This window comes from Polypterus senegalus, chromosome 14 (genome assembly GCF_016835505.1).
Source record: "Polypterus senegalus isolate Bchr_013 chromosome 14, ASM1683550v1, whole genome shotgun sequence".
NCBI classification, from domain to species: Eukaryota; Metazoa; Chordata; class Cladistia; order Polypteriformes; family Polypteridae; genus Polypterus; species Polypterus senegalus.
Window position 1 is genome coordinate 85,689,013 of NC_053167.1, and position 23,281 is coordinate 85,712,293.

At 38.5% G+C, this 23,281-nt stretch overlaps 1 protein-coding gene across 2 annotated transcripts in view; it reads right to left on the bottom strand.

Moving 5' to 3' along the window:
• pappa2 (pappalysin 2) overlaps positions 1-23,281 on the bottom strand; it is a 240,372-nt gene that overhangs the window by 169,221 nt on the left and 47,870 nt on the right. For both annotated transcript variants that reach the window (XM_039735653.1, XM_039735652.1), the window contains exon 3: positions 19,921-20,069. In XM_039735653.1, the coding sequence (XP_039591587.1) occupies positions 19,921-20,069 (149 nt within the window). The remainder of the gene's footprint in view (positions 1-19,920; positions 20,070-23,281) is intronic.

Below are 23,281 nucleotides of genomic sequence, written 5' to 3' on the forward strand. Positions count from 1 at the left end.
GGAAAGGGAAGGGTGATCGCACGGATTGCAGCAACTACAGGGGGATAACACTGCACTCGGTGCAGGGTAAGGTCCTTGCTAGGGTAGTCATCAATAGGATCACTTGTTCACCTACCAGCAACCGAAACAGTCTAGTTTTACACCTAAGAAGTCTACCATTGACCGCATCCTGGCACTGAGGGTTCTCATGGAGCGCAAACGTGAATATCAGCAGAGTTTCTTTGCAGTCTTTGTCGATTTTCGTAAAGCATTCAATTCAGTTGATCGAGCTGCCCTGTGGGACATCCTGAGGATTTGCGGGATCCCGTCGAGGTTGCTGGATATCATGGTCGGCCTGTGAACTGGTACTGTGAGTGCTGTGCAGAGTGGAGGCAGGACCTCTGCATTTTTCCCAGTGATTCTGGGGTTCGTCAGGGGTGTGTTCTTGCTCCTACTCTGTTCAATGCTTGTATGGACTGGGTGTTGGGAAAGGTCGTGGGGTCAAGCAGCTGGGACATCTGTTGGTGAAGAAAGATTCATGGATCTTGACTTTGCTGACGATACTGTGATCTTCGTGGAGTCAATGGAGGCTCTGATCATGGCGCTCGAGAGACTGAGTGAGGAGTCTGAGTGTCTGGGCTTGCGAGTGTCCTAGATAAAAACCAAGATCCAGGCCTTTAATGACCTCTTGGGCACAGCTGTCAGCAGTGTGTCTGTTTACAGAGAGAGTGTTGACCTTGTTCAGAGGTTTACTTACCTTGGCAGTGACATTCATGTCTCTGGTGACTCATCCTATGAGCATGGGGGTCATGAGGTCACTGGAAAGGAGTGTGTGGCACTCCCGATATCTATGCAAAAGGACGAAGGTCCAAGTCTTTAGAGTCCTGGTGCTTCCTGTCTTGCTATATGGTTGCGAGACATGGACGCTATCCAGTGACCTGAGATGAAGACTGGACTCCTTTGGTACTGTGTCTCTCCGGAAAATCTTTGGGTACCGTTGGTTTGACTTTGTGTCAAATGGGTGGTTGCTCATGGAGTCCCGAATGAGGCACACTAAATGCATTGTGAGTAGGCCCGGTTCTGCTGGTCATGCACGAACATAGAACTACAACTCTAGAACATAGAGGGCCGTGGCCACCCTCAACAAAACGCAGGCTCGACGTGGGGCTCGTCTTTTCCTGTCGAATGTCGGTAACTTGCTTCAAAGAAAAACGGGCATGTCACAACATGTGAATTGTGGCAGCTCAAGTACACAGCACATCAATCAAAAGTTTTTGTAGTGTAAATCGGAATTTTACTGATGAATTAATTACACTTGTCGCCGATTCGTTAAATGCGTAAGCCAAGTTTTCTTCTACCTACAAAGAAATTTTCTTTAATTTTTTTGACATTTGAAATTGCGAAAATGTTTTATTTTAAATACACTGGTTTAGAAAGTGAGTGAAGATTTTACAGGGTGAGGGGCAGCTGAAATTAAATGGCACGATGGCGGCTTCACCTCTAGAACCAGGCCTGATTGTGAGGGAGCATCATTTACGGCACTTTGCGCGTTTCCCCGAGGATGATCCGACTCGTAAGATCCTCATTTTTGGGGACCCGAGTGGCTGGACCAGGCCAACGGGTCGCCCACGTAACATCTGGCTGCGGCAGATAGAGGGTCATTTCTGGAGGGTGGGACTGGACTGCGTGTCTGCCTGGGGGGTTGCAAACTGGGATCCCGAGATTGTTTTGTCATGTATTGGATGCGGCAACGCACTGTACCAGTGCATGCTCCCCAACTTGAACTTGAACAATAACACAGATTATGTTCAGGTTTTCTTGATTTGTCAGTATCCTGCTAGGCAGCCAACTATACATTAAATGTTTTTTTGTCAATCAATGTTTCTATGAAGAACCACGCAACCCAATAAAGTGACATTTTAGAATCATTATCTTTAAGAGTGTAGCTTTACAGTAGCTATTATCATCTATAGTACAGAATTTCAGATTATCTGTATGATCAGACTTTCATAATTCCTTTGTATTGGACATCTTAAAGTCACATTATTTTTATGACCTAAAATGTGTAATGAAAAATGTATAATGAACCTACAAAGACCACAATCTGTCCTTGATCCTCCACCTAGGATACTAGAAAATAATATATCTAAAATGTTAAGTACTGTATTAATACAAGGTCCTTGACAAGAAACAAATGTTATATTAGTTGGTAAATATCTGTTTATTATTAAATACATCTGTTCTGCTTCATGACATAATATTAGCACAAAACATGACATAAACAATGACATTCTTACTACTATTACTAGTAAATACTGAAAGGTGGATTAGAGTAATAGCCACCATGCCTTTAGGTAAAGCTTTGACTAATATTTTAAAATTTACTTTATCAAGGAGGTGGGTGTGGGCTATTTTTTATGGATGAGCTAAAAATCATTTACAATAATGTAGCTGATTTTGCATCATTCTAATTGTTCATATTAGAAATAAAAGAGAATTAATAACAATGTAACTACTAATTGTTGAAATGTTTATAAAGAATAAAAATCTTTGGCATGAAGGTTATCTCAGGTAGCCCAATGACAAATACATGATGGATGTTCAGGGGCTTGTAGCCATTCTAGGACCAGTCAGATACTTTTGTGCTCTGTGTTGCAGTGGTTGAATGACACTGGTTGTTTTCTTTTAATTTTTTTATTGCTATTGTTGGCGAGGAAGAACATTTTGGAATTGTCATGACTGAGGAAGGAATATATGTATCTTTATACCTGACAAAAAGTAAAAAAAAAATACTTTCAGGCATTAATGTGACGATTAATCTTTAAAAATTGTAAGAGTTCTTTTGATTGTGTCTAATTTTTTTATGATCCACAGAGGCATGGAATTTGATTTAACAATGTTCATATCAATAAAATACACATATAAAATAAAGCATGAGGATAGCATTAAGCATCATTTACTAACAGCCTGCAAACAACCCATATTACAGAAGAAAAATTGGACGTTTGTCGAATTTTAAGGGTAGGAATCTCACAAACTGTGGATAAGTATATTTTTGAAATCTGGTCATTGTCATATATACATATTAACCTATGTGTATGTATTTTAATGTTATTTGTGTTGGAGTTATTAATTGTCATGTTTTTAGATATTTCCATTATATTTATTATTATGTACTATCTTTTTAAATGTATGGCTAGTTGTTGTTCAGGCAGCATGGTGGTGCAGTGGATAGCGCAGGTTCTCCCTACGTGGAGTTTGCATGTTCTTCCCATGTCTGCGTGGGCTTCCTCCGGGTGCTCCAGTTTCCTCCCACAGTCCAAAGCCATGCAGGTTAGGTGCATTGGCGATCTTAAATTGTCCCTAGTGTGTGCTTGGTGTGTGGGTGTGTTTCCTGCCTTGCGCCCTGTGTTAGCTGGTAGTTAGGATATAGCGGGTTGCATAATGGATGGATGGTTCTTGTTCTTTGTGGGTGGAGCCCCAGGAGGCAGGGTCACCCTGACATCACCACTCTCTTGCGTTTAAAGTCAGCCTTCGAAGGCTCAGGATCAGGATATCATTTTATTCATTGTGGAGTTCTGTCAGTATTGCTATTTCTGTTTATATCACTGTTTTTTGGGAAAACCTTGCCTGTTTTTCTTGATTTTGGATGTCCAGATGCTGTTCTTGATCTTGTTTGTTTAGGATTGCCTTCTAGGAAATACATTTTCTCTTTTTTAATTTTGCTACTAAATCTTTGATTTATAAAGATCGTTTGTTTCTCTTTTTGTTGACAAGCTGGGGGTGGCACTTATCCTCCCTCTTGTGGGTCTTTTTGATAGAATTGCGGACATTTTGTGTTGTTTTGCCACCACCCCATTTCTTTGGCCTGCAAGTAGCATTTGGGGCTTTGCTGAGTTAGGTTAAGCCTTTTCTGGGAAGGTTAGTGAGGATCCTGACCTGCTTCTTGGATTATGTTTGGTGACCTCACACTCATTTTGCCTTTGAAAAGACTCCATTTCATGATAGCAGTCAGGATCCTTAAGAAAGGAGAGAAAAACAAAGTGTGGGCAGAGTGCAACAGGTTAGAAAATATATTAATGTCTTCACATGTCAGCCTGTAATATGAGAAAGTTTTTGGGCAAACTTTTGGCTATGAAAATGTGTTCTTGCAAAATAGAAGCCCATATTTCAGCTAAACCAGGGATCTCAAACTCCAGTCCTGGAGGGCTGCAGTGCTAGCAGATTTTCATTCTAACCCTTTTCTTAGTTAGTGCACTGTTTTTCTGCTAATTAACTTCTTTTGAATAAATTTTAATTGAATTGTTTTTTAAGATTTGTTCCCCGGAATATCTTCATTGTTCCTCTGAATTGATTCACTTCTTTCCTTAAACAGGAATGAAATGTGAAGTGAGTGAGCCAACAGAAGACCAACTAAGTCAGGGCCTCAAACTCAAACCAATTTCACTCCAACCAGTTGCTTAATTAGGTGCCGATTCTTGTTGTTAACTAAAGTCGTTATTTAAATCCTGGGCTTGTTGCTGCTCTCATTGTGCAATACATTTTCAAAATTTAGATTTTTTCTTTTATTTTTCTAAGAGCACTGTTAAAATGTTTTGGGCACCTGAGCAAATCAATATTCATGAGACCGTCACATTTCTATATTTTCAGATATTGTATGATGGTCAGAGTTTGCTGGTCATGTTTTGGTTCATTCTGTATCTCACTACTGTTTGGCTGCTAATTAAGAAAAAAGAAACAATTATTGGTTCTGAGTCTTCAAGAGCAAGTCAATTCAAATTAATTCAAAAGAAGTTAATTAGCAGCAAAAACAGGTTACTAATTAAGAAAAGGGTTAGAATAAAAACCTGCAGCCACTGTTGCCCTCCAGGACTGGAGTTTGAGATCCTTGAGGTAAACTGTCTTCTCTAAACTGGCTGAACGAGACTAAATATAGATGAATGTGTGAACTTGGCTTGTGAGAAACTGGTTTCTCCCCCAGAGTTTGCATCTCCTTCTTGAGTTTGGTGCCCCAGTATGCTGTAACTCTTACCACCTTGAACATGAGGTATGTGCCAACTCATATGTCATTGAGACTGTTAAAGCATGACATACAATGAAACTCATTCCTCAGTACTTTATAAAACCAGCATGCTGGCAATCTTTAATACCACATCTCAGTTACCTACTACAGTGCTGCCATCTAGTGGACAGCCATTGTTTTTTTTTGTTTGTTTTTTTATATGGCAACACTTTATGGTAAACAGTGTTATAAATAGACAGTCCATTGTTATATTTTTGCAAAAAAGGTATAATGCTGCTGATGTTTTGAAACAACTAGATTTGTTGGAAGATGAATATTTTGATGATAATGACAGTGATCAAGATAGTGACGATAAATTGGATGATGAAGAACCTGTAGGTTCTGCCAATACCTGGGCCAAAGGCGTTTCTTCATCACAAGGCATCCAAATTGTCACGACTGTTAGGACAGCTCTCCTTGGACATTCTGCAGCTCACTGAGCTCCAGCAGTCACCAACTACCAAATGTATTGTGTCAAACAAGTGTGGACACCGCAAAGAAACGTGTCATATTTGTGGCACTTGTGCTTCTAAGCCTGCACTCTGTGTGGTGCCATGCTTCGAGGACTGTCATTCAAATTGTTGTGAAAATAAAGTTACTAACACTTTCTTTGTATTTTACATTGGACTTATTTACATTTTCAGAGTTTTGAAAAAGTTATTATTGATAATAAAACTATTCCTTTCTAATACTTTTCTTTAGATTTTTTACGGGTAATGACAGCGTTCATAATTTATCATATATGCATAAGCCTATACTGCAACATCTTGGTAATAATGCTCCAGCACTCAATGTGTTATGCAAAATATCTGCTTCGAATGGTGCACAATGCATGTTGACCAGGCTGTCATCAAATGTCTTTAACAAAATGACAGAAAAATTATTTTTACATTACATTGTAATTCCATCCATCCATCCATCCTCTTCCGCTTATCCGAGGTCGGGTCGCGGGGGCAGCAGCTTGAGCACAGATGCCCAGACTTCCCTCTCCCCGGCCACTTCTTCTAGCTCTTCCAGGGAAATCTCGAGGCATTCCCAGGCCAGCCGGGAGACATAGTCCCTCCAGCGTGTCCTTTGTCTTCCCCGGGGCCTCCTCCCGGTTGGACGTGCCTGCAACACCTCGCCAGGGAGGCGTCCAGGAGGCATCCTGATCAGATGCCCGAGCCACCTCATCTGACTCCTCTCGATGTGGAGGAGCAGCGGCTCTACTTTGAGCCCCTCCCAGATGACTGAGCTTCTCACCTTATCTTTAAGGGAAAGCCCAGACACCCTGTGGAGGAAACTCATTTCAGCCGTTTGTATTCACTATCTCGTTCTTTCGGTCACTACCCATAGCTCATGATCAAGGGTGAGGGTAGGAACGTAGATCGATTGGTAAATTGAGAGTTTTGCCTTACGGCTCAGCTCCTTTTTCACCATGACAGACCAATGCAGAGCCCATCTCTGCGGACCCCGCATTGATCCGCCTGTCAATCTCACTCTCCATTCTTCCCTCACTCTGTGAACAAGACCCCAAGATACTTGAACTCCTCCACTTAGGGCAGGATCTCGCTCCCAACCCTGAGAGGGCACGCCACCGTTTTCTGGCTGAGGACCATGGTCTCGGATTTGGAGATGCTGATTCCCATCCGAGCCACTTCACACTCAGCTGCAAACTGATTCAGAGAGAGCTGAAGATCATGGCCTGATGAAGCAAACAGGACAACATTATCTGCTAAAAGCAACGACCCAATCCTGAGTCCACCAAACCGGACCCCCTCAACACTCTGGCTGCGCCTAGACATTCTGTCCCTAAAAGTTATGAACAGAATCGGTGACAAAGGACAACCCTGGCGGAGTCCAACTCTCACTAGAAACGGGTTCGACTTATGCGGCAATGCGGAACAAGCTCTGACACCAGTTGTACAGGGACCGAATAGCCCTTATCAGGGGGAGCACCCCCATAGGATTCCCCAAGGGACATGGTCGAATGCCTTTTCCAAGTCCACAAAACACATGTAGACTGGTTGGACAAACTCCCATGCACCCTCCAGGACCCTGCTAAGGGTGTAGAGCTGGTCCACTGTTTCGTGACCAGGATGAAAACCACACTGTTCCTCCTGAATCCGAGGTTCAACTATCCGACGGACCCTTCTCTCCAGAACCCCCAAATAGACTTTTCCAGGGAAGCTGAGGAGTGTGATCCCTCTGTAGTTGGAACACACCCTCCGGTCCCCCTTCTTAATGAGTGGGACCACCACCCCAGTCTGCCAATCCAGAGGCACTGTCCCCGATGTCCATGCGATGTTGCAGAGACGTGTCAGCCAAGACAGTCCTACAACATCCAGAGTCTTGAGGAACTCCGGACGTATTTCATCCACCCCTGGAGCCCTGCCACCAAGGAGTTTTTTGACCTCCTCGGTGACCTCAGTCCCAGAGATGGATCGTGGAATGTCACCTCAATGAAGGGGAAAGAGCATGAGCTAGTGTACAAGGTCGAATTGGCCCCGGTGAGAGGCGCCAAGCGGGTGTGGGCATACTTATTGTTCATTGGGTTTTACCCCGGTGGCCTCCCTCCACCTTTGGGTGGGAGGACGGGTCCTAACTGTTGTTTGTGCGTATGCGCCAAACAGCAGTTTGGAGTACCCACCCTTTTTGGAGTCCCTGGAGGGGATGCTAGGGGACATACCTTCTGGGGACTCCCTTGTAGTGCTGGGAGACTTCAATGCTCATGTGGGCAATGACAGTAAGACCTGGAATGTGTGATTGGGAGGAATGGCCCCCCTGATCTGAACCCGAGCAGTGTTTTGTTATTGGACTTCTGTGCTTGTCATGGATTGTCCATAACAAACACCATGTTCAAGCATAGGGGTGTTCATATGTGCAGTTGGCATCAGGACACCCTATGCCTCAGTTCGATGATCGACTTTGTGGTCGTGTCATCGGACTTGTGGCCACATGTCTTGGACACTCGGGTGAAGAGAGGGGCGGAGCTGTCAACTGATTACTACCTGGTGGTCGGTAGGCTTCGATGGTGGGGGAGGATGCCGGTCAGGCCTGGTAGACCCAAACGTGTCGTTAAAGTCTGCTGGGAATGTCTGGCAGAGTTCCCTGTCAGAAGTAGCTTCAACTCACACCTCCGGCAGAACTTTGACCACGTCCCTAGGGAGGTAGGGGACATCAAGTCCGAATGGGGCATGTTCCGTACCTCTATTGTTGAGGCAGCTGACCAGAGCTGTGGCCGTAAGGTGGTCAGTGCCTGTCGTGGCGGCAATCCCCGAACCCGTTGGTGGACACCGGCTGTGAGGGATGCCATCAAGCTGAAGAAAGAGTCCTACCGGACCCTTTAGTCCTTTGGGACTCTAGAGGCAGCTAATAGGTAACGGCAGGGCAAGCAGAATGTTGTTGCTGAGGCAAAAACTCGGGCGTGGGAGGAGTTTGGGGAGGTCATGGAGAACGACTTTCGGACGGCTTCAAGGAGGAAAGCAGTGCAGTGTCAACACTATATATGATGGGGATGGTGCGTTGCTGACCTCAACTCGGGACGTTGTGGGTCGGTGCAGGGAGTACTTCGAAAACCTCCTTAATCCCACTAACATGCCTTCCAATGAGGAAGCAGAGCCTGGGGACTCAGAGGTGGGCTCCCCCATCTCTGGGACATTGTAATTAAATATGTAAAATATCCATGTCTGTACAAAGGATAAAGTTTTTTAATTCACTGTGTAAGCATCAAAAAACATTATTCATACAACATTGTTCTATTGATTCAGTACATCAGGCCGTGTTAGCTATTATTTCAACCTTCACATACTTTTTATAAATGCAAATGTTAACAACTTAACATTTTGTCATATTAACACTTTAAACCATCCATATTGCACTGTGGCCAAAAGCACCATGTTTAAAATGTTATAAAAATAAGCAAATTGAATTGTGAATAAAATAGTTTATACTTTTTTTAAAATTTGTCTTCAGTTTCAGAAGCTGGCAGCAGCAATGGGATTTGTAAAATGTTTTAATACAAGGAAAGGTAAAATTCAATCCAGACTATCCATTACATTAATTCTAAGCAGAGGGGTACCCTTTTTAAAGTGTTTGTATTTCTCTCAGTACTTTTTTCTTTAGAAGTATAAGACCCACATCTATAGTATGTAAAATACTACTTTTGAAATTAACACAACCAAAAAATATTCTCATTTAACCTGCCAATACCATTAATGATAAATGAAGTATGCATTTCTGGTCCAGGTTTTGGTCTTAACATGTCTGGCCTACTGCAAATCTCTGCTGGCAGAAGTACCGGCATGTGTCACCAAGCCACTTCAGATGATTCAAAATATAGCAGCACATCTGGTGTTCAACCAACCAAGGCAGGCACATGTCACTTCACTTTTCAGATCACTACTTTGGCTCCCTGTAGCAGCACATATTAAGTTAAAAATCTTGATGCTTATCAACAGAATTCTCAGTGGGTCAGCGTTTATATATAAAGACACTTGTGAGGTCCTATGCTCCTTCTCACCCACTGAGGTTTCTTGATGAACAACTACTGGTGATGTCACCTCTGCATGGCAAGAAATCTCAATACAAGCTTTTCTCATGTGTAGCGCCTAGTTGGGGAAACAAGCTGCCCACCTCCATGCAAAATTTAGACTCTGTCAATGTGTTTAAAAAGCATTTAAAAGCACTCTTGTTTGGTAATTTCTTTCTAACGTTTAGGTTTCTGTAACCAAGTACTTGTAACGAGCTTGTATCTTGTTCTGAGCTCTTCACTTGTAATGATGAATTCTGTACCCTTGTCCTGTACACTTGTTCCTTAAACAGTTTACCGCTCTCATGTCTTTTATAAGCTGCTTAATAAAAGTGTCTCCTAAGCAAATAAATGTAAAATAAAATGAAAGTGAATTACACTTTTCATTTGTTTTAATTCTACAGGTTGAGATTTAATGGAATTATTCTGAGAACATAATTTTTTTGCATTTTTTACAGAAATTACCACCTGAGACTAACATCCATTAAGGGAAGTAACCCAACTAAAGTGTTGTAGTAACCGTCTTATTTTACTAAACTGCAATGTCACAATTTTGACATTTGAGCTAATTACAACATTTGCAAGTATGCTAAAAATTGTATTACCATTCAAATAAAAAAATGTAAAAAATGTATTATATTACCAAAAAGTACATTTGAATGTCAGTGGTTATAAAACATACACAACCTACTATGATGTCTTCTTTAACCATTTTATTTCATACTCATAGATCTTTACTTTCTAATCCACTCAGCAGCTGATATTTAGTCTTGACAACGTCATCAGGCATATCCTTGGTTTTTACTTGTTAAATTAATTACAGCTTAATGTTAAAGTTTTCCAAATTTTTGGATATGTTTTAAGACACCATACATTAGGAGTTATGGCTTATTAAAGCTGGTAATATAAAAGAGTTTTCAAATGAGACATTGATTTTTACACACTTTATACATGCTGGTCATCCTTACAATACAATACAATACAATTTATTTTGATATAGCCCAAAATCACACAAGGAGTGCCACAATGGGCTTTAACAGGCCCTGCCTCTTGACAGCCCCCCAGCCTTGACTAAGAAGACAAGGAACAACTCCAAAAAAAAACCCCAGTAGGGATAAAATGGAAGAAACATCAGGAAAGGCAGTTCAAAGAGAGACCCCTTTGAAGGTACAGTAGGTTGGGTGTGCAGTGGGTGTCAAAAGGAAGGGGGTCAATACAATACAATACACAGAACAGAACAGAACAAATCCTCAATACAGTATAAAAATAAAAATTTTTAGAAGTACGTAGCAGAATGTAACAATGGATGACATCACATAATATGATTTGGATTTGTTTATAATCCTGGAGACCTCATCCATCAAGCTGCCTCCCCCATTTGGCCATTCCACAGCTGAAACAGTGCTGGGCCAGCCAATCCGATGAAAGGACCTCTCTTTCCCATGATTCCAGGAATCCTCCATCAGGGATGACTTTACCATAAGCACACAACAACTTGACAGGTGGGCCATGGCACCAAGTGCCACATTTGCCACATCCTTGATCCTATGTCTTATTTTTTCCTACTGTTTAATCCAGTAACACTTATTAAGTAAGATTTAAAATATACACATATATATGGTACTTCAATGTGACAAGCAAAGATGTAATATCATGACCAGAAGATGAAACAAATTAGATGGCTAAGCCAAATTCTTAAACCAAAAATCCTTCCCATCATTTGTCAAGACCTGAAATTATAATTGGGTTTCAAAGGTCCTCAACTCCTTTTTACACTAAGTAATATGAATTCTGTGGATTAAATTTAATAGAGTTCTAACCAAACAATAAGATACAAAATACTATAAAATGTACAGTACAATATAGAGTGTAAAGCACAGTCACCTTAAAAATAAATCATTGCAATATTTCACAGTGAAAGTAAGACCACATTAAATTATAATTAACTCTTAAAACCCTACCCTTACCTAACCTGAAAAGATATTTTAAAAAAAATCCCATTAAAAAATAGTTCTCCACAGAAATTATAACATTGGAGGTAAAACAGAAACAAAGGCCACATCCCAGCAGACGAACCTTAGAATAACATTATTAAATTCTTGCCAAATTCTGAAAAAAAACTTGCACTTTATAACCCAAAGAAAATGTGTCTAGTTTTAGATAATTTAACATATCATTTTACAGTTAAGTAAAATAAGTCAATTCGCTAAAAATGTTGTTCTGCCACTGGCATAAATGCAGAGTTAGAAGACAAAAAGGTCCAAGAAATGAAAACTTAGTCTGAGAAAAAAGTTTGGGTCAAAACCAGAAAGGATGCCTATCTTTCAGCAAGCCAAAGGGAGAAACAAAACATGTCTATTAAATAAAAAGCTAAAGTAGTTTTGACAAATAGTCTTTACTAAGTATCCTCAAACTTGGAGAATGAAGTCCCTGGTGTTGCCTTATAAACCGTTGCAATAATGACTTCATTAGATGTGACGTTTGGAGACACACCACTAGCTACGATCACTAGCATCCTACCTACTGGACCTCGAAATGGCTACAGGCATGAAAAAAAAAAAATAATTCAAGAAAATAACATTAAATCTGCATTCTCTGATATTTAAAACACAGGCCTTCACTGAAAATATAAGCTGTAAAAAAAACTAAAAACTTTATACAACTCCATATAACTTTATATCACTCACTTAGATATTACTCCAAGCGATGTCATTACAGGGTTAGGAATAACTATAAATCTAGCACTATGTAATAGGTGAGAATATATTCTTCCCCTAAAATGCTCTTAATTTAAGACAGTCCTAAAATATATTACCAAGAAAAGATGGTGTTGAATGGCATTGTTCACATTAAGGGTCCAGCCCTTTAATTATTTAGGATAATTGTACTCTAGAAAGATGTAAATAATTTTAGGATGAAGTACATCAAATTTTGTAAAGACTGATGAAAAATGTACTGTATGAATAACCATGACCAACTCCTTGCCGGAGATTTTAAAAGTGAGGTCCTAGTGTTTCCTAATATCATCTAATCATGAAATTAATAAATAAACTGTAGAAATACTATTAATAGCCTCCTCATTACTAGCTAAAATATATTTAACCTGATAGAAGGTTAGGGAAGAAAGGCAGGTTACTCTTAACTAAGTTTTTGACTTGCAACTCAATAAAGTAGTGGGTTGAAATAATTCCATATTTAAGACATAGCTTATCAAAATGTACAAAAAACATTATCAATAATATAAAGATTCTTGAAGGTTCAGCTATTTAATATCTTATATGAGCTAAATACTGTACTCAATATTTTAAAGAAGGTCAAGAGTATAAAATTATCCTGGGACTAGTGTTGCAGGGAATGCAATTTCTGCCTTATTTCAAAAGGATGATGAACAGTCTTTTTAGTACATTGATAATAATTATTGATGACTGGAGGACACAGCAAGCATATAAAGAGAAACATGGATGCTAACTAAGCAGATGCATTTCCATTACCTTCTACTTTCCTTCACCATCCCATAGTGCAAATAATTGCAACCTAGAAAAAATTATGAAAGTCAGGTAATGACATGCCTGCCCACTTTTAATTCTGGTAAAGTCACCTTTTTATTATGTAGTGTTTTTTTGCACTCTAAATCAGCTTATGAATGAGTCAAACTTTTTAAAAAACGATTTCTTAATATGTCAACAGTATATTAAATATAATATATGATAAAACGCTAAGGTGTGTGTGTGTGTGCCTGGTCCCATAGAGCAGTGGTTCCCAACCTGGGGTCCATGTAACCCTTGGGGGCCCGCAGGGATATGGCAGGGGGTCCGCTATAAAAGGGGGAAAAAAACATATGACTTTATTATTTGAAAAGTTGTAAATAAAAATAATAAACCATTTTCTAGTTTACCTTGTTTTTTAATAATATCATCATCACTTATTTCTATTGTCACACATGTGCGCATGGGAGGCAGCTAAAGGGCTTGAGTGACGGCAGTTCTGAGGCATGCCGGGAGCTGGCAGAGTGCACTGACTCTTTTTCTCTATTTCCTGTAGACCATTCCCGTGAGATTCCATCTGGCTCTCTTGACATCACTTCCAGGACTGAGCCAATGGAAGGAGAACCTACCGGCTCCGGCCCCTGTGATGTCACGTCTGGGCTCGAACCAATGGCTAAAGAACATGAGCCTGATCCTTATGACCTCACTTCCTGTCTTCCCCCTTAAAAGCCTGTCCCTCTTCCCTAAATCCTCAGTCTTGTTTTGAACTTGTTTGTATGCACATCAGTGCTGTTTATTTTGATAAAAAAAACGACTTTGCAGCCAGGATACCAGATTATACGGGCGGCTGCCCCAAACCTTTATCTGAGTATGTCTCACTATTGTGACATTATTAATAAATGCATCTTTCAAATTCTACTTGAAGGCTACTGTATACACATTGCATTGTGGCGTTAAAGCAGTTCAAAGCAGGCTAGACATAGTGTGTTGAATGCTAAAACATACATAATGATGGACAGTTTTTTAAAAAGTAAACATTCCAAAGAAAACCCATCTTGTAGTTCTGCTTTAAATTTATATGTTCTAAAGCAAAATCTAAATCTAAAATGTATGAAGTTTCATACATAGAGTTTGGATTTGTGCTGTTTGAGAAAAAAAAATGTCTTGAATACCCCAAATGCGTTCTTTGTCAGGAAATTCTGTCAAACGAATGTCGAAAATCATCTAAATTGAAAAGGCATCTAGAACAAAAGCATTCAACTGATGTTGGGAAACATGTTGACTTTTTTCAAAGAAAAGCAATACTGCCTGTGAAACAAGTGAGTACTTTCACACAGCATGCAATGGTTTCAGAGAGGGCACTGAAGGCATTTTTTTGTATTATACCGCATTGCCCTTGCTTAGAAAGCTCACACAGTTGGAGAAGGAATTGCTTGGTGAGGAAGCTGCCTGTAAAACTGATACTGTCCCTTTGTCAGACAACACCATGTGTAGATAGATATCTGACATAGCTGAGGAGATAACAGATTAATTACTTGAACAGGTGAAAAACAACAGATGAATCTAACACAGCACAGTCTACTGTCTATGTCAGATTTACTAGGGATGGAAAGTTTGTTGAGGAGCTTTTATTCTGCAGGAAATTCAGGAAAAGACAACAGGTCAGGACATTTTTCAAATTTTGGACATTCACGCAGGCAAATTTAATTGACTGGTCTTACTCCATGGATTTCTGTAATGGAGGCGCTGGCATGACAGAAAAGCGTAGTGGAATCGTGTTAATAAAGGCTAGAGCTCCAGATGTAATTGATACACACTGCATACTTCACAGAGAAGCTTTTGTCACTAAAAGGTGAGGGGATGAATTGCAACAAGTGCTTCAAGATGTGACATGGCAGCCAATTTTGAAAGCCTTCTGCTGCAGTTTGGGGTCTGGTGGCTTTCTCGCACTTCAGTTTTACAATCTTTGAAAGAGCTGCGTGAATTTCATCAGAGAACTCCGAGTTTGCTAGCTGTTTTAACAACCAATCATGGATTTTAAGGCTTTTGCATTTGGTCGACGTATTTTAACTTTCGAATACCTTGAATCAGAGCATTACAGCATAATTAATTTGCAAAATAAAGTTTTTGTGCATTTATATAAAAATCAGACTTTGGGAGAAAAGCTAAATGAAGGAAACACTGTAATGTTCTTGCTCCTTCACCAGTAGGTAGGAACATCCAATGTACCTGCAGACATAATCCTGTCTATAATATTGCCACATCTGACACGTCTGAAGGCATACTTTAGGAACTTTCTCCCAGACCTGGGCAATCATCATTTAAAGTGCATCAGAAATCCTTTTGAGTCCAAAACTGAAGAGGATTGCTTTGATTTGAAGTCACAAGAGGAATTAATTGAAATAGCCAATGATGGAAGTTTGAAAATGCAATTCTCTGCCATTCCCCTGTCAGAATTTTGGAGTAGTCTCAAAAATGAATACCCACTGTTGAGCGAAAAAGGCATCCAATGCCTCTCACCATTTTCAACAAGATACTTGGGTTAGGCAGGATTATCTGCATTGAAAGTACTGAAAACCAAAAACTGAACACATGTAAATGAGGGACACTCTCAAATTATTTTCCAAAGCCAACTGCATTCCAAAGTGGACAAACTATATAAGAACATCCAAGCCCAAAAGTCACACTTGGGCTAGGGTGAATTTAATTTATTTATTATGAGTAGTCTATTTTTTCCATTGTAAAAGTGCCTTTTTTATATAGGTTTATTAAATGTACTTAACAAGTAGTAGGTCTGTATAGCAGTTTATTATAGACATGTGTGATAAGTAATTTTTTTTGGATGGCCATAGGTAGGGGGTCCTCAGCCTAACGTAAGTCTCTTAGGAGGACAGTGACATAAAAACAGCACGAAAAAGTTTGGGAACCCCTGCTGTAGAGCATCTTGATTAATATGTTTAAATTTGGTGTGACTGGTCAGTTTGGCTTTGGTGTCGCGATTGTACATAAGTAGAAGTGTAAATGTGAGACACATAAGAAGGAGTAAAAGCATAGCAGCCAATGACTGACTTCAAACTCTGAAGTTCAAAGAAAGTTAAGTATAAAAGCAGTCAGGAGGCAACAGTCAAAAACAGGCGTTATAACCGAATACAGAGGACAGGTGCTGAAGGTACACGTAGGATAAGGGATATAAAATTTATTTCATTACCTTCTTTATATATATATAAATTATTACAAATTTAATCCTCCCAGCTAACATTTTGTTTGATACATTCCATAATTAAAAAAAAAATGAGCATAAACATATTTTTAAATTTCCTTATGCCTCTCAAATACCTAAATTAATGTGCTACAATGCTGTGTTATGTGTAAGTGAATTAACTGGAAACAGCATGGTTTACAGTAATCCCTCGCTATATCGCGCTTTGACTTTCGCGGTTTTACTCTATCGCGGATTTTAAATGTAAGCACATCTAAATATATATCACAGATTTTTCGCTGGTTCGCGGATTTCTGCGGACAATGGGTCTTTTAATTTATGCTACACGCTTCCTCAGTTTGTTTGCCCTGTTGATTTCATACAAGGGACGCTATTGGCGGATGGCTTAGAAGCTACCCAATCAGAGCATGTATTACATATTAACTAAAACTCCTCAATGCTATAAGATATGCATCCCGCGGAGCTTGATTGTTTGCTTGTCTCTGCCTCTATCTCACCCTCTCTGACATTCTCTGCGCCTGATGGAGGGGCTGTGAGCAGAGGTGCTGTTTGCTTAAAAGATACTGACGCTCCTCTAAAAAAATGCTGCTTTATTGCGGTGCTCGGCATATTTAAAAGCACATGTATTGATTTTTTGATTGTTGCTTTAATCTCGCTCTCTCTCTCTGACGTTCTCTTCGCCTGACGGAGGAGATGTGAGCAGAGGGGCTGTTTGCACAGTGGCTGTTTGCTTAGAAGATCCTGACGCTCCTCTAAAAATGCCGCGGCAAACTTAAAAGCACAAGTATTGATTTTTGATTGTTTGCTTTTCTTTGCGAGCGCTCTCTCTCTCTCCCTCTGAAATTCTCTGCTCCTGAAGAGAAGATCTATTTGCATTTTTTTAATTGTGAGAAAGAACTGTCATCTCTGTCTTGTCATGGAGGACAGTTTAAACTTTTGACTAAAGGGTGTTATTTCATGTCTAGAGGGCTCTAATAATGTTAACAGTGTGGGAGAGTTTATAAGGGCTTAAAATATATAAAAATAACTACACAAACATATGGTTTCTACTTCGCGGATTTTCGTCTATCGCGGGGTTCTGGAACGCAACCCCCGCGATCGAGGAGGGATTACTGTATTCAGATTCATTTTGGACTCAGAAGTTCTATAAAATTCACTTACTAGGTTTAGCATGATCCAAACTCATCGTCAGTATGAAGCATATTGTCTGCATAGACAGATATTTTTTGTTCCTTGCCTTCGTTATAAGTCACTTTATTTCTGACCATTGCCAAAGATGAATATGTAGCAGCTAGACTGCAGATGTTAAAAGCAAGTTTTGTCTGGACAGTAAAGACAGCTCAGAAAAGCATTGGACCAGAACATTAGAGAAGAATCAGATTGTTATAATGGGCCAAGATTAAAATCTAAAATAAGATCACCAAAATACCACATTCCAATACAGTAACCAAAATCAAATGTGAAGAAAGCACAAAAAAAGTAAAAAAATCTTGAATCAAAACAAAAATTCAAAAGGAACACAGATTATGAGTCTTTTAGCATTTAACTGGAAAACTAAATACAACAAAGAGGAAGCCACCATCTTTATATGTTTATTGTAATGATATGACACATTACATTACAGAAACCATGTGATAGCAACTGGGGCACCACTGGCAACAACAAACTACACATAATGGGGGCACCTGAAGTCAGAAACAAGCTACAACACGGCAGTGAAAAATAGTCAACAGAACAACATTAAAAAATAATACTGTTATTAAAATCAAAATTAATAAGCAAAATAAATTACAAAATTGATTTTAAAATAAACCAAATGCATAATTATAAAAAATACTACGTAATACAGCACACCTTCTGTGCTCTAATATGAAATAGTTGTGATATTTACTGTACCTGGGATTTCTGGGTAAGAGTATAGTGATTTGACTCAAGCACAACTGCTTTGGATAAACTCACATGTTCGCAGCACCCAAACATATAACCTTATTCCACTACTTTAAAGCTTTTTCTTTATCCGTGCATAAGAAGTAATGAGAGATTTGATTACAGATATTTTTATTTAATAAATCCATTTAATCCTGATCATGTGATATTGTTGAAAGAAGAATTTTCTTTATTCTGTTCACTAAAACCTTCTCCAATACCTTGATATCATTATTCAATAATGAAATTGGCCAATAACATACACATTGAGTAGTGTCATTATTCTTCTTTGGAAAGACAGTAAGGAATACCTGGAGTAGAAAATGGGGTAGGACAGCATCTACTTCCGCTTCCTCAGACATAGCGAGCGTTAACATAATTAATTTAGGAGGAATCTCTTTATAAAATTCCACTTGATCCAGTAGGTTTCCCCATTTATTTAATAGCACCTTGAATTATGACAAACATCAGCCATGTCTAGTTTCTCTATACATAGTTTATAGAGTTGTGGCAATTTTAATTTATTCAAGAAACTCTTGGTGTGAACTTCTCCTCCATTACATTCTGATATGTACTGAGACTTACAATATTCCTTAATTGTGTTTCACACTTGCTTTTCATGTATTTGTTCAATTAGAACTTTATGAGCTTCTCCATGCTAATAATAAAGTAGCATGGTTAAACATTTGTTGCCATATTTTCATAGTCAAAATATTAAATTCTTTGTGTAATGACAACCATTTTTATGTAACACACGTTAAATGAGTTTACACCTATTTGTATCAGTCTTAAAATATCTCAGTAATTAGTTCTGATATCCTTCTAGTTTACAGAGACATATGCAATAATATATCCTATAAAATATGTTTTGAATGCTTCCAAAGTGTTCGGCAGATATTTCTGAAATTGTGTTGATCTTTATGATTAAATGTAAATTTTTGATGCTAGGAATTGAAATCTTTGAAAGTGACTGAAAAAGGTACAGTGCCTTTCAGTTTGTCAATATAACTAACAGAATCTGGTGCTAGATCTATGGATATTTGTTGTCATGATATCCTCTCAGGCCAGTGTAACAGGTTAAGGGCAAAGACCAAACGGCGGATAAAACATTAATCCTTATTTTTAAAAAAGCACTAGACAAACAAAGTTTCCAACTGATTGACAGTTTCTGAAGAAAGAACTGGATATATGGTTTAACCCAGCATTTCTTGCAATGACAGCTCCATCTTGTGGAATATATTGGGTATCCTGAGACCTAATGCTAAGAATCAGTGGGTAAAATGTGCTAATACCTTAATTTAAGCTTGTTTAGTATAACTGCACAGTATCAGTTTTAAAATAAGAATGAAAATTCAGCTGACGTACTCCACATAAAAGGTGTTTTATATGTTCATTAAATATTTAAAAAAGGCATGTTTGATTCTACAGAGCAAACAATTACTATCAATATGAAGGGTAACAAACAGCGGCTGGATGGATGCTAGGAGGATAAGATCACCAAGATCTCCAGTTGATTTCTTAAATAGTATCAGTAATGTTTCAAAGTTAACATTTTACTAATTTCTGAATACACATTAGTGATTATTACTTCTGCATTGTATTATCTTGTGTGACTAAATGAATACTAAAAGTGTAGTCTTCACAAAAAATCACATTTCAAATTTTAATTTTGTCACTCTCTTTCAAAAAAACAAGAAAAGTCTGAAAAAGTGAGGAATTCAAATACTGTAGTTCTTACCTAAGTGACTCAGGGCCTCTTTGGCCCAGGGCCATGTGGCAGCTCCTGCCAGCTCTTCGCGGACTGAATTTCTTGCAAAGTATACATTAAGAAAGTCAGAACCGCTCAGCTGCAGTATTTCCTTAAGTTCTTTTACACTCATGTAGGCTCTGTGAGAGAGAGAGAGAGAGAGAAAAAGAGAATTTCTTGATTATTAATTTTATAAAAAATTACCTCAGAAACTTGCAATTTACTGTGCATTAAATAAGACATTTATCCAGGACTGTCCGGATAAGCCTTTTACTGTTCCACATCATCCATGACTAAATATGAGCAAGTTCTGCTTCTAGCATCATCACTGCATACAAGATAAAATTGCATCTAAAGTGTCGGGGAGCCTGCTGAGTTTGCTGTTGACATGACGGCACATGTTTCGGTGGTCTGATGGACCTGATGGCAGTAATTAAATATAAAGTTATTCAAAGTGATTTACTACAACTACTGTGTTAGCTGTTGTTATATTAAAGAATCACATAATGGATCCAAATGAAACCTGCAAATGCCGACTATTGAAGGAAAGCTTGCTAAAAATAAACTTATTTTGTACAAAGTAAATGACAGCATCAACTTTAACTGGCACTCTAAGGCTGTGCTTTATTTGCATTATTTTTTCTTTTTGTTAGAAATGCACACAACTTCTGCTATTAACATAGCACAAAGTACAATGCAATATTGTACATCCACTTTTTGTTATGAGCTTTAAATTGTCAAGGACAAAGTAATTGGCAAGGTAGAGTACAGTAATCGTTTTTAAATTGTTTCATGTTTCTTTGGAGGAAGAGAAGCAACAATAAGTGTTGAATTTCAGCAACTGGCCTCCCATTACAAAAATTCTATTACAGAGCCAAAGGAGCAACTCTGCCAGCTCTGGTTTGTGAAGATTCTTTTAATCATTGCAACAAAGATTGCTTTAAGATTTCACCATATTTCTTAGAATTGTGCCAAATGTCAGAATTTTTCTGCTGTTTCTTCAGCAACTGAGCCATACCATACCCAAAAGCTTTGTCAAAAAAAGGAGGTAAAGACGCCATGCTTCCCATAACAGCACTTAAGTTTCCTGGCCTTAAGTTCATTTGTTGATGCATTTTATAGGACCTTTTCTGTCTTGTAAAACTTTGTTGCCATTAAGTCAAAACAAAAAGTTAACGTGTCAGTCGATGTAAGGAAGAGATGCCCTTTTATTAAATAAAAAAAAAAGGAAAAGCAAAAATCTGTTGTTGATTTTGGCCTGTCCTCCAAAGAGCAGGGGGTGGTGATCTTCTGATCATGGAAGGTTTTAATGTTGACGGCTTTCCGCAAAAGTGGTTTTGACAGGGAGGCACGCGAGAGGGAACGCTGAGCATATTTTCAGTTTTAAGAGGGAATTTTGGGATACGGCCAAAGCAGAAGTGTTGAAGGGGAAAGGGAGGGGCTGTTACAATGGGTTTAAATGTATTTGGGTTCTCAAAGTTTGGAGCCGTTGTTTATGCTTCATGACAAACATGGTGTATCCAAAATGGCACCATATTGTTGAAGTCACTGCCACAGTGTGTACAAAACAAACCAAGTCCATCTGAGGACAAGTGCCTTAAAATATGTTTGTTTATGAATTTATTATGTCAGTGTTAGATTATGAGTCAGCATAAGGCTGACCAGCCTGTGAATGAACTGAATGGTTAGATGTTGCTGCATGCATGTTTTGAATTGCTTTTGGAGGAGGTAATTGAACTACAAAAGTCTGTGCCTACTTTTTAACTCTTACACTTAAATATATTCACAGACATATATATATATATATATATATATATATATATATAGAGAGAGAGAGAGCGAGAGATTGATAAAAATATACAATTCTCTCTACATTCTCAATAGGTGTAATATATTTATCCAACCTTAACTAATGCTAAGATTTAATAGAACCTATCCATGCTAAAAAGAAAGTTATAATAAGACTTTGCCTCTTCTTTACAGCTGTCACAAACTAAGACAATCTAATGATTCCAGTTAACCTCAAAGTGTGAAGCAGCAGCACAAATACTCTGGAAAAAAAGAAAAATATACAAAGGTTTTAGCCTGCAATTCAGATCAGAGTTCATCTATGATATAATTTCTGAATGTATTTGGTATAATACTACTTCATACTAACCTTGACATGAAATAACTTGTCCATTTGGTGCATAGAGAAAGTGTAGGTAAGTAGTGAAAAGATGTAAAAGATGTGTTGGACATATTGTTTCTCAAATAGTCAATCACTCAACCTTTATTTTATATGGTGTCTTTTCAGTACTAAGCACTAAGAAGGCAGTCACTATATGCAAACTTTGAATTGTTAAATAACACACTTTTGCATACATGATAAAGATCTGAAATACTAAATGTTCACATGTGCAGCATCTTGTTTAGTATTTGCCGAGCACTATATTACAGAAGCCCTGCTCAGGTCGGTAAGGAAAAAAAATCATAATTGAGTGGTAGGTGTTTTGGGATGAGCCAACTTTGGGCAGCTTTGTGAAGGGATTAGAGAATCTCTGTTTTAGCCAGGCACACAATCTTTTTTATTAAGATTAATAACAGCACAGAGTAAAATAGTTGAATGAGTGTTGCCTAAAGTGTGCGGAAAAAGATAGATTTTATAATTGTTATATTTGGACCATGAGTGTAATACCAGTGCCTGAAAAACTGGAACCATTTTTGTTATTTTCTTTAAAAAAAAAATTCTATTTGAGATATTTCCATTTAAACTATCAGATGCATAGAAGGCACTTTCAAAACTCCTGAGATGTAAAGAAGCCAGCATGGGTAAAAATTTCTATCATATGAAAGCATATCATCAACTAAAGCATATAGCATTTCAGCAAACGCAATGCAAATCTACAGTATACCCTGTAACAGACACCAGTCTGTTGCTATTTATATGTTTATCGGCTTTAAAAAGATCAGCTTATTACGGGTACTAATGAATTATTTTGGTAAAACTAAAACTGGTAATAAAGTCAGTTTATGGTCAGGCCCGTCAAGTTATACTGATTGTCTTGCTTTTTCACTCTTCTGACAGAGTTGCTGTATAACCAACGATGGCATACTTAGATGTGCTCCCTGATTTGGTAATACTTTTACGGGACTAAACAGTTAGGCACATGTCCATGTGAATAATCAGCACAAAAACCATCAAGAAATTGACGGTCAAAATGTTTTTTCAACATAAATGTGATGTTCTTATTCACAAAGGTGTTATAGTATTGGGTTAGCCCAAGAATTACAAAATTAAAAGTTAAGTAAGTCAATAGTTAGCTATTCCTACTTGGATATCAAAGCTCCAGAGGCCTCAGTATGACCAGTG